This window comes from Nelumbo nucifera, chromosome 8 (genome assembly GCF_055504915.1).
Source record: "Nelumbo nucifera cultivar China Antique chromosome 8, China Antique-T2T, whole genome shotgun sequence".
Lineage (NCBI taxonomy): Eukaryota > Viridiplantae > Streptophyta > Magnoliopsida > Proteales > Nelumbonaceae > Nelumbo > Nelumbo nucifera.
In genome coordinates this window covers 52,850,344-52,863,460 of record NC_142656.1, presented here as the reverse complement: position 1 = coordinate 52,863,460, position 13,117 = coordinate 52,850,344, and the positions used below count along the sequence as shown (strand labels likewise).

At 38.5% G+C, this 13,117-nt stretch overlaps 1 protein-coding gene across 3 annotated transcripts in view; it reads left to right on the top strand.

The window, feature by feature from the left end:
• The window catches only part of GALAK (galacturonic acid kinase), a 114,020-nt gene that overhangs the window by 20,932 nt on the left and 79,971 nt on the right, over nt 1–13,117 (top strand). For 2 of the 3 annotated variants that reach the window (XM_010264981.3, XM_010264979.3), the window contains exon 6: nt 3,543–3,693. In XM_010264981.3, the coding sequence (XP_010263283.1) occupies nt 3,543–3,693 (151 nt within the window). Of the gene's footprint in view, nt 1–3,542; nt 3,694–7,219; nt 7,322–13,117 lie in introns of all 3 variants that reach the window. The other variant, XM_088893299.1, reaches the window with a different exon arrangement.

Here is a 13,117-nt window from a genome sequence, read left to right as displayed (position 1 = left end):
AGAGAAGAGAAGATGTTCAATCCCTTCTCTAGTCACCTCAAGATGTATTTTATTTCTAAATCTAAAAAAGAGTACAATTCCCTAGATGCCCTTTAGGCGGCCAACACTAAAGAATTAATAAAACAAACAAAGGAAAGGCCCATAACTAAAAGAACATAAACTTAAACATAACTTAAAAGAAATAAAACCACTAAGGCCCATTTGGCCCATTCTCACTACACTCCCCCTCAATCTGAACATAGATGTCAATCATGCCCAGCTTGCATACATAATGCTGAAGCTTTGCCTTTGGAATTCCCTTAGTCAGGAAATCTATTAGCTGCTCTTCTGATGCAATGAAGGGAAGGCACACCTCTCCTAAAGCCACTCTCTCCCGTATAAAGTGTTTGACTACCTTAATGTGCTTAGTTCTATCATGCTGAATTGGGTTGTGAGCAATGTTAATAGCAGCTTGGTTATCACAATATAACATCAGTGGCTTGTCACATGAGACGCCCAACTTATCAAGGAGAGATCTAAGCCATAACAACTCAGAAACCTCATGGGCCATAGCCTTATATTCTGCTTCAATTGTAGATCTAGCAACCATTGACTGCTTTTTACTCCTCCAGGAAAGAATATTCCCAGCTACCGTAGCACAATACCATGATGTGGACCTCCTATCATCAACATTACCTGCCCAATCAGCATCTATATATGCCTCTACCTTCATATGGCTATGTTTAGCAAACAGTGTTCCATTTCCGGGAGTTTCCTTTTGATCCCCAACCGCCAGCTTCAAAGTGTCTCTAGGACCTGTAGCAAGATTTCTCTAGCTATCTATGGTTTTCGGGAAAAAAAAACTCCAAGAACTTGCCTTGGGCTTCAACTAATGATTAAAGTCTCCACAAAACCTCTCCAAAACCCCTCCTAACTTGGCTACATAAGCTGCTAATTGATAAGCCGATCAGTTCTCCATACACATTGTGTATGGGCTAAGAAAGGAGAAAGATGTTGAAGTTGAGAACCCACTCTGATACTAAATTGTGAAATACACCTGCAATAGTTCAGAAAAACATAGAAAAGAAAAGAAAGGAAGAAGGAATGATTTCAGCAAAAGGTTGTGGAAGAAGAGAAAGGAAGAGAGAAGAGAAGATGTTCACTCCCTTCTATAGTCCCCTTAGATGCCCTTAACAGGGCAGACAGCACAGAAGAATTAATAAAACAAACAAGGAAAAGGCCCATGTTGTTAGTTTTAAATTGTTTTTCCTTATTCATGTTGTTACAATGCTGTTAGCTTAGATTGCTGGTAGCATGTTCTTTTCTTTTGTTTAGGGTGTGCTGCCAGGGTGCCAGGGGCCTATTTGCAATTTCTTAGAATTGTTATAAGACTTTTAAATAAAAGGGAAGCTGGGTGCTGCCAGCTCCAATTCTTTTCGACCCTTCATATCTTTTTCTCTTCTTCTTCTTCTTCTCCTCTCCTCTCTTCTCTCTCTCTCTCTTCTCTGTTATTCCTCTTCCTCGTATGATTACAGCCCATAACTAAAAGAACATAAACTTAAACATAACTTAAAAGAAATAAAGTCACTAAGGCCCATTTTGCCCATTCTCACTACAGACGACAGAGTCATTACTAGCAATGATGTTGGTGGAATTAATGGTTTAAAACAATTTTTGCAACAACTCTTTCAAACCAAGGATTTAGAATCCTTGAAATATTTCTTGGGTATTGAAGTAGCCCTCTTGAAGTAGGGAATCTCCATGTCACAATGCCAGTCTGTCTTAGATTTGATGGATTAGGCAAGCCATCTAGGGGTCAAACCAGTTGAGACCCCTATGGATCCTAATGTGAAAATGACTAATAGTCAGGGGGATCCATTCAGTGATCCCGAAAGGCATAGGATATTAATTGGAAAATTGATTTATCTCACCATCACCCATCTAGATATCTCCTTCAGTGTAAGGTTTTTGAGTCAGTTCATGCAGAATCCCATAGTCATTCATTGGGAAGGTGTTGTAAGAGTGTTGAAATATCTAAAATATGTTCTAGGCTAGGGATTACTATACAAGAAAAGGGAGAGAATTAACCTTAGAGGGATATTCCAATGTAGATTGGACAGGGTCGTCAATAGACAAGAGGTATACTATAGGGTACTGCACCTTTTTGTGTGGCAATCTCATTACTTGGAAAAGTAAGAGGCAAAATGTAGTTTCTAGGAGCAGTGCTGAAGCTGAGTATAGAATAATGGGCCACCCACTTGTGAGTTGATATGGCTGAAACATCTACTTCAAGAGAAAGGTATTCTTATAGGAAAGTCTATCAAATTGTTTTGTGATAATCAAGCTGCTATTTATATTGCTTCCAATCCGGTCTTCCATGAGAGGATCAAGCATATAGAAGTTGATTGTCAGTTTGTAAGAGGAAAGGTGGCAAATGGTGATGTTGTTACTCCTTATGTCCTTTCAGAAATCGGCTGGTAGATTTGTTTACCAAGAGCTTGTGCTGTACCAGGATGGATTATATTTGAAACAAGCTGGAGCTCTATGATACCTATGCTTTAGATTGAAGAGTGTTGAAATGTATGCCTCTAAGGGGCATCTTAGTCTCTTGACATGGTGCAGGTTGACAAGGAGAAGAGGACAGTTTGTATCCTCTTCCTTTAGACTCTTTTTCTATCTCATTTCACTTTCTTCTTGTTCTCTACTGTACAAGACAGCTTTCTCTACCTTTATCTCTTATTTTTCTCCTCTTTTTTCCCTTTTTTTCTCAGGTTGTAACAAGATCCAACAAAATTTAAGGCTTTAACAGATAATATTTAGTTATCTGACCTATGGTGAAAATAAAACCATTATCAAGGGAGCTAGAGACTGAGTTCATATAGGTACCAAGAATGGTCAATGATCTCGCTGATGTTTTAGAAAATAAAGCAATTTAATAATGGTTTCCAGCCTAATCAATACGATGCTAGGCATGTTGTACACACTTTTTTAATAATGGCTTAGAGGATGATGATGATGATCATTAACATGCCTTTTGTGATCTTTGGTGGATTTTGAAAGAAGGGAAGAATAGAATATTTGAAGGAAAGTAGTATGATAGAAGATTGGTTGCTGACGTTGGTTCCCTCATCTTGAATTGGTTGATGCTGCTGCTGGAGTTATTTTTGATTGTTCATCTTTATCTTTGGATAAGATTATTGGTCTTTATTAGATGTTGTAATAGATGACACAAAGGGATTTATTTTGTATTATATTTCTAAGACCCTTTTTTATGCTGACTCTTCATCATCTTCTTTCTTGTACTCTTTTTTCATTAGTAAATTTCTTTTCCACTTACTAAAAAAGAAGTTGCTGAATGTAAATTTTCCTTATATCATTTATAATGGTTTCCAACTTTGCAGTTCTCCCTTATTTCCTAGATGCTTTAGATAATTGCGAAAATGCTCATAGAATAGTATAACTTGCATTCATGCTTCCCATTCTATCATCTCTTATTCATGAACTATAGTCCATAGCCTTTGACTAAATTTACATTACTGTATTGTAAATTTTGGGCCTTATAGAGTTGATGAGGTTCAACACCCAAGGTCTGCTGCTAGTGAAAACAACAAGGTACATGAAAATGATTCATCCAAAACCTATGAGGAATGCGATTGGGGAACTTATGCTAGAGGAGCTTTGTATGCTTTGCAGAAAGAAAACCATCTTACCCAGGTATTAAGAAGATCTTTTTATTTTTTTATTTAAATAAACCATTTTATTTAAATCAAACATCTTCTATGTTGTTCTGGTTGTTAGTCAATTTGTATTTTCTCTTTCTGCTCTTATATGACAGCTGTGAATTGTATCATTAGATATCTTAGAAGCACCATCTAGAGGAATATTCTTCTCATCTTCGTCCCCTACTCAGCTATGTGCTTATGCAGATGCTTACTGGGCTGGATGCCCAAATATTTGTTGATCAACCACAGGCTGGTGTAGATTTCTTGGTGATCCTCTCATCTCTTGGAAATCCAAGAAGCAAGATGTTGTTTCTAAATCGATTGATGAAGCTGAGTATGGTTCTATGACCTCAATATGCAGCAAACTCATATGGCATAGAGGTCTCTTCTAGGACTTATCTATTGATCTGACTACTCCTTCAGCATCCTCAGCATTGCATGCTAACAACACTAGTGCTACAAGGATAGCATCTAATGCAGTTTTTCATGAATGAACCAACACACTGAGGTTGATTGTTACTTAATTTGAGACCAGTACTTAGCAGATCATATCACTAAAGCTATGACTTACGCACTCCATGATTATCTAGTTGATAAATTGATGCTGTTTTCACAGCCTTAGTTTGTGGGAGACTGTAGATAGGATAAATTGATGCTGTTTACACTTTTTGACTACCCAAAAAAATTCAGTCCATCTAGGATAGTAATACCACAGGGAAACCCCAACTTTTAGCACCTGAACTGATCATATTTTGACTTTCAGTGACTTCTGAGATAATTGAATCTTCAGTAGACATTGTCCTTGCACACAAAAAAAAAAAAAATGGCAACCCCACTTGGAACTTGCACTTTCAGCATGTTGTGTTTTTCTAGCAACTTGAAGAGTCCTTCATGAGGTAGGAGTGGTGGAGGCCAAAGAGATTTCAGTTAGTAATTTAACTACAATTCAGGATTAAGTTAAATTACTAACTGAAAGCAAATTGTTATTAAGTTTAGGCACATGAAGAACAGATGACAAGGTCAAGGCATGTAATGTCTTGATGCCTACCTTTCTTGTGATAGGGGCAAGAGGGCATCTACTGCTATAGCATCTACTTCATCTAAGACAATTCCTTCTTTTCCATATGCACACTCAGGTATTCGTGTTACTGCAAATCATGCTTCTATCTCAAGTACTCATAAAATCCCTTGGATAATTGATTTTGGTGCCTCTGACCACATGACTAGTGTTTCATACTTGTTCACCACTGACCAACTCCTTTCTAACTGAGACAAAACATTCCTTGTTGACGGCTCTCTTGCCCCTATCACAGGAAAGGAAGACATCAAGACATCAAGACATCACATGCCCTAAGCTTATCATTTGTTCTTCATATGCCTAAACTTAATACCAATTTTCTTTGCAGAGAATAATTTAACTAAATACTTGAAACGGGGACATGTGAGATAGGAGTGATAGAGTTCAAAGAGATTTCAGCATGGAGAAGTAACAGCTAAGGGCTTCTCCCCTTGTCATAGATTATTTACATCATTCTTCAATTTGTAGGCCCTATGACACTATCCATAGTTTTCAAGGTGCCAAGACGAGGCCAGGCGACAGAGGGCGCCTTGTCGCTTAGTTGCCTAGGTGATGGAATTTTTTTTTAAGTAAAACATTATATCCTAGTGTAGTTCCCTAGGTTCTATAATTATCTTTCCTTAATAATTATCCATAGTTTTCATAAGAGAAGTATAAATTGTAGAAGAGATGAAGGGTAGTTTTGTAATTCTGCTGTATTTTATTATTCTTTCTTGTACTGTAATAGGCGTTTACTTTAGTGTACAGCTCTTTTATTCTCTTTGTAAGGGCAATCTTGTCCATTTACCTAAGATTAATATAAATACTTCTTTTCTGGGTTGATTCGATCTGATTGATAAACCCTAACAGATTTGAACCTTTGTCTCATCTCTTGCTATTTCGCCTTCTCATGAACTGACATGGTATCAGAGCAAGCTGCTCTCTGATCCTTATCTCTTCTTTTTGGATGAGTTTGAGAACTATAATCATTGCCGGTTGACTCTGGACTGTTTCGATCTCTCTAGAGACCTTTTCTATGTGTTTTGTGCATCTAGTAAGAGAGATTTCAGTAGATCTCTCTCATATGGCATTAGTTTGTAGTAAGAATTGAAAGGAAGTGTCGCCTAGTCCCTCTCATCATATTCTGACTTTTTCATCAAGATCCGAGAAGTTTTGAGAGAGATCTATACATCTCTTCTGGGCGGCTACATCCAGACTTTCCTTTTTTGCACTGTGTATCCAGTTTTCTCCAATTGCTGGAACTTGGACAATTTTTGGTGATCGTAAGAGGTTTCTATTATTAGTTTCTTTGACTCTCTTAGTTTGATTACTACTTTATTGCTTGATTTGATCAGTCTTTACTTTGTCTCCCTTTCATTATGGCTCTAGAAAAGAATGAATTTATTTCTGTCAAGTTCGATGGGAGCAACTATGTTCTCTACTAGTTTCATTTTCAATATTTTGTTAAAGGGAAAGGCATGTGGAGTTATATTGATGGTTCCACTTCCTTGCCTGATGCCAGTGATGTCAAAAGGCTGAAACAATGGAGAACTGAGAATGCTCAAATTACTTCATGGATACTTGGTCTATCTCAATGGATGTCAATATTCCGATGAGAGGTCTCAAATCAGCCCATGACATGTTCGAATACCTTAAAAATGTATATTAGCAATCGAATATGTCTAGGCAATATCATATTGAAATTGATATCTTCTCCTATGTTCAAGGGGAGAAGCGGATTCAGGAATACTATGTAGGATATGTAAATCTCTGGACTGAATACGAATTGGCTCACTTTGGGGATCTATCTACAGACTGTTGTGTGAAGATTATGAAGAAACATCTCAGTAAGAGAAAGACCATGCACTTTTTGATGCAGCTTAGGCCTAATTATGAAAACAGTATTCTCAGTAGAGAACCGGTTCCTGAACTTGATGCAATTCTTGGAGAGTTGTTAAGGGAGGAAACTCGTCTTCTTACCTTGTCTGCATTGGACCAGAAGAAGGAACATGGGATTGAAACAATGTTTTTGGCTACCAAACAGAAGGGTAAGAAAGACTTCTCGAAGATGCAGTGTTATGAATGCAAAGAATATGGTCACATGGTATCCCACTACAAGAAGAAAAACTTTTGTACCTACTGCAAACAACAAGGACACATTATAGTGGAATGTCTGACTAGGCCTTCCAAGAAAGGACAACATAAGGCTTATCAAGCCTCAACTGAATTTGTCTCTATTGATACTACCACCTCATCATCATCTCACAAGCCAGATGCTCAGGGAAATTTGACTGAAGGAAAGATTCGTGAGCTCATGTCTTCAGCTATTTTTTTTGTTTTTTCTGCTTTTGGACTAGCTAGTAAGTCTGCTTATTTGTGTTCATCTCCTTGTAAATTACCTGCACCATCCATTTCTGTTCTACATGACTTTAGATCTATAGGTGATTCTCCTTCTCTTCAGCCTCTTCAGACGTACTTCAGGAAGCATCCAATGCGCCCATTACCTATGCCTCCTCCATCTCAAGCAATAATGTCTGGTCATTCCTCTCCATCCACCATTACTGTAAGTGCAGATTCTCCTCCTAAGGATTTACCTTCATCTATTCCTTTGCATCGGTCATTTCGTATTTCTCGTCCACCTGATCACTATGGCTTCTTTTCTAGTCATAGCTCCTTCTCAGCTGTTTTGTCATCTACAGATATACCTAAGTCATACAGCAAGGCCGTAGCAGTTGAGCAATGGAAAGATGTTATGGATTTAGAGGTTCAGGCTTTATTGGAGAATGATACATGGGATCTTGTCTCTCCTCCCCCAGATGCCTCCATAATCAGTAGCCGGTGGGTTTACACCGTGAAACTCAAATATGATGGTACTCTGGACAGATATAAGGCCCGTTTAGTTGCTCAAGGCTACAAGCAAGAGTATGGAATTGACTATGATGAAACTTTTGTGCCTATGGCCAAAATGACAATAGTTCGTTTGCTGGTAGCCATTACTGCTCTCAAACAATGGACAATTCATCAGATGGATGTCAAGAATGCTTTCCTCCATGGAGAGTTACAAGAGACAGTTTATATGCAACCACCTCTCGGCTACTGTGACAATCCTCAGTTGGTGTGTAAACGGAAGAAATCCCTATATGGTCTTAAACAAGCTCCACCAGCTTGGTTTGATCGCTTCCGTACAAAAGGCCCGTCTAGTATTGGAGGCTGGTTTCCAGCAAAGTGCTTCAGACTACTCTCTTTTCACACTCAAGTGAGCTCAGGTGTTGACTCTTCTTTTGGTCTATGTTGATGAAATCCTTATTACTGGAGATGATGTAGATGATATTAACAAACTCAAACTTCTGCTTAGTAACTCCTTCAAAATAAAAGATCTTGGGCCAGTAACATACTTTCTTGGACTTGAAATTCAAAGATGTCATCATGGTTACTTTGTCAACCAACAGAAATATGCTTCTGATTTGGTGACTCTTTCTCGCTTGGCTAACTCCAAACATGTTGATACACCTCTGGAGCTTAACTATAAGTTGAGTAAAGATGAGGGTGATCTCCTCCCTGATGCTACCCTGTATCGACAACTTGTAGGTAGTCTTATCTACCTAACCATGATTAGACCGTCCATTTCCTATGCGGTTCAGATTGTGAGTCAATTTGTTTCTACTCGACGTTAGCCCCTCACTATTTTGTAGTTCTCCGGATTATTCGTTATGTACAGGGTACACTATCACGTGGCTTATTTTTCTCATCCTCTTCATCCACACAACTCTGAGCTTATGCAGATGTAGATTGGGTAGGTTGCCCTAATACTCGTCGTTCTGGTTGGTGTATATTCCTTGGTGATTCTTTGATATCTTGAAAATGCAAGAAACATCAAATGGTTTCCGAGTCATCTATTGAACCTGAATACAGAGTCATGTCCTCAGTATGCAGTGAAATAATCTGGCTTAAGACACTACTTCATGACATGAATATTGATCACTCATCTACTATTCCTCTATTTGCTGACAACATGAGTGCAATCAAGATTGCAACCAATCCCGTATTTCATGAGCGCACTAAACATATTGAGGTGGATTGTCACTTCATTCGTGACCTTCTCCATGCGGGTCACATCTCTCTCACACATGTTTCATCTAGTCTACAGCTTGAGGATCTCTTCACCAAAGCCATGACCAAAGCCCAACATAATTTTCTTGTTGACAAATTGATGCTTATAACGCCTCATAAGTATGAGGGAGACTGTAGTAGAAATGAAGGGTAGTTTTGTAATTCTACTATATTTTATATTTCTTTTTTGTACTGTAATAGGCGTGTGCTTTAGTGTACAACTCTTTTATTCTCTTTGTAAGGACAATCTTGTCTATTTACCTAAGATTAATATAAATACTTATTTTCTGGGTTGGTTCGATCTGATTGATCCACTCTAACAGATTTGAACCTTTGTCTCATCTCTTGCTCTTTCACCTTCTGGCGAACTAACATAAATTTCATGTTTAAGTCCAGAAAATCAACATTTTATGAGAAGAAAATGAACAAAGGAAAGAAAATTAAAAAAATATAGGGGTTGAACCCTTACTTTTGTTATAGGAAAAGAAGAAAAGAAAAGGTGGAAGAAGAAGAAGAAGATATGGAAGAAGAAAATGTGTTGATTAGACAAAATTTTAAGTTCTTCCCTTGCTTATTGATTCAGGCTTAGAAATCTTTGAGGGTTCAATCAAGGATCAAAATTTTGATACGACACGCTCTGTATTAGGTGTATTGTATTGTACCTTTGGGGTCTCGATACACCTGTTTACAGGTGTTTTCAGGGACCCTTTTTTGTAAATAATATATACATATATATTTAAAAATGAAATTAAAAACCAAAGAAATAAAAAAATAGGGGGAGTATCGTTATAAGTACCAAGACACCTCTGTTGATACATAGAGGTGTATCGATACTTTGAACCATGGGTTCAATACAACAGTTAGCAATATTCGTGTTGATTGAACCCTAACGAATAAGAAAATAATAAAAGAAAATTAGTATATAAACACATAAAATGAATATTCTAGTTTAATAATGTCTATTTTATAATTATACTTTCAAAAAATAAAAAGTATAAAAGTATTTTATAACATAGTGCACAAAACTGCTTAGCGACTGGGCGAGGTGAGCCTCTAAGGGCGCCTTGTTGCCTAGGCATCGCTTTAACAATGACACTATCCCACACTTCCTTTGCAGTTTCCATCCATAGGTAGTGTTGACTAATATGTGGCTGCATAGAGTTCACTAGCCAACCCACTATTCTGTAGTTTTCTTGCATCCACTTTTCATAGGTAGGGTCTTCCTCTTCCAGTTTCTTCTTGCTCCTGGTAATCTACCCCTATTTCCCTCTACTACGCATATGCATTTTAATTGACTAAGACCAAGCTAAATAATTGGTTCCATCCAACATCACAATGGTCATTGCCCCTAGCAGAGTCTCCATAGGGCCCCATGTCCAAACTCAGAATTTGTGGGATATTTGGTTTCTCCTCTAGTTTTCTCATTTGAGTGAGTGGATGCAAATGAAAATCAAATTAAGGTTTTACTAGGCTAGATTTGCTATTTAAAGAAAAAAACTACTCTTCAATCACCCAAAACTAGGGTTTCACAAGACCCGACAAGATAGGAGGAGAGAAAGTTCAACCGCTCCTACTAGAGGCTTCAGAACTCTGTCCAACACAAACCACCCTTGATAGAAATCCAAGAGCCCCCCTTTGATCCCCAAGCACCAGCTTCAATGTGTCTCTAGGACCTGTAGCAAGATTTCTCCAATTATCTAGGGTTTTCGGGAAAAAAACTCCAAAAACCTGCCTTGGACTTCAACTAAGGATGAAGGTCTCTACAAAATCTCTCCAAAAGCCCTCCTAACTGGGCTACATAAGCTACTAATTGATCAGCCGATCAGTTTTCCATATACACTGTATATGGGCTAAGAAAGGAGAAAGATGTTGAAGGTAAGAACCTGCTGGATACCAAGTTGTGAATCACACCTGCAGTAAATCAGAAAAATATAGAAAAAGAAAAGAAAGGAAGAAGAAGGAAAAGTTTCAGCAACAGCTTGTGCTAGAAGAAGAGAAAGGAAGAGAGAAGAGAAGATATTTGGTCCCTTGTCTAATCCTCTCAAGATGTCTCTATTTCTAAATAAAAAAAAATACAATTCCTTAGAAACCCTTAATAGCACTAAATAACTAATAAAACAAACAAAAAAGTGGCCTATAACTAAGGTCCATAACTAAAGAACATTACTTAAAAGAAATAAGGCCACTAAGGCCCATTCGGCCCATTCAAACCAAAGCTGTTGTTCTGTAAACAACACCTACTACTGGCTCAAAGACACAGAACCAACAGTAAAAAGAACTTCAACCACTACCAGCCCGAAAAAAAGGAAAGAAAAATTTTAGCTGTACCAGCCTCAGGTTGAGGAACATCATCGGACATATACCCAAAAAAAATGGCAACCACACTTGGAACTTGTACCAGAAAAGAGAAAAGAGCACCAATAGTAACAAGCCCAGACTTGTTTTTCTGTTAACAACACCTATTACCAGCTGGAAGACACAGAACCAGCAGTAAAAACAGCTTCAATCACCACCAGCCCAAAAAAGGATAGAGAAAAATCTTTCAGCTGATCCTCTGTCTGTGTGCTACTAAACAACTGATGTTCAGGGGGAAACAACACTCCTCAAGCACCAAACGCACCACTACACTAATTGCCAGTTCTGAAACTTGGTGTGAACTCTATAAAACAAGGCACAACACAAAGCCAAATGGATCTCAGACCTCAAAAACAGAACACTGAGGAAACTCCTCCATGAACTCAAAACCTCATCATACAAAGAGAGTAAACACCAAAAACAATATCCCTTTTGGTTGTACATTTGGTTCTACAACCAAAAGGAAGAAAAGAATAGCAGAAATCACCTACTCAATCAGATCCTTTTCAAATTTGGAAGTTTCAGTTGATTCTAGAGAAAATCGGCGAGGGAGAAAAGAAAGAAAGGCTGACACAAGCTTCAACTTCTGTCAATCCTGCTCTGATACTGTTAGAGTTAGCCGAATAAGGGTAGATTAGTCAACTCACCTTGGTTAAGTTATGAGCTTATGTGGCAGTCTTATTAGAGGTTCTCTGTCCCATACTTAAGTAGGGGCAGTTTAGTCCTTGTACATTTAATTAGAGCCTAATCACTGTTAAGAGGTCGACTGATAGGGTTTAGCTATCAGGTTCGACAGTTCTTTCATCTTCTTCTTCTCTTTTTCTTCTTCTTCTCCTTCTCTTTCTTCTTCTCCTTACTGGTTCGGATTACTGTAGCAACATTAGAAACATGGTATCAGAGCGTGACAACTTCAGTTCGTGACCTGTTTCAGTTCGTGACAACTTCAGTTCGTGCTTCAGTTCTCTCCTTTTCTTCTCTGGGCTGTCAATGGAGAAAAGTGGTTCGTCCCAGGCCTGAAACATCTCAGCTCTTCTTTTTTCTGGTGCGTTGAACCTCCTTTCCTAAGAAAACAACTTCAGCAGTGAATGGTTGGCTGAAGCTCTCAAACGAAGGTTAGTTATCTCTCCTCTGTGTGCTGTTGGTATTTCTGGGTTGAAAATCTTCAAGAACTTGAGAGGACTGATCAGAACCTAGAGAACTAGGTTGGTTGTTGCCCTGGTTCTTGGAAAAATTCCAAGAACAGGCTGTGTTTACAGTGACCAAATGGTGTAAGGGCTGCTACTGTAATGCAATGGTACTAGTTGAGTTCTTGTTGGTCTTGTGGTGCCCTCTTAAATGCGTTAAAGCAGGTCTGTATTGTGTGTGACAGCTATGGCTGTGTGGTGGTGCTTGTGATGCACAAACTCTGTTGAGTAGTTGTAAGAGAGCTTGCATGTGGTTAGTAAGTGCTGAATTAATGTTGGTGTAGTCTGTGTTTTTTTGTGAAATCAGTAGTGGTGTGGATAAGAACAAAGGCATGTGTATTTATCATTGTGTTTAGGGACTGCTGTAGGTTCTGGAACATCAAACTCTTGACAGCAGCACTTAGTTGGTGATTGGGAATTCAGATTAGAGGCAGCATTGAAAGAGTATCATGGCAGCAATGGGAGATGGCTGTAGTGATCAGAAACCTAGTGTGTTGGTTTCCTCTGACTATCTAGGTGTACAGATGACCTCAATTAAACTGAATGGTGAGAACTATGTTCCATGGGCCAAGTCGGTGGAAGTTTTTCTCAAGGCAAAGAGAAAAGTGAAGCATGTGAAAGAAGATAAACCACCGGCTGACTCTCCAGGGTTTGATGATTGGGAACAGGAGGATGCTCAATTCATGACATGGCTATGGAACAGTATGGAA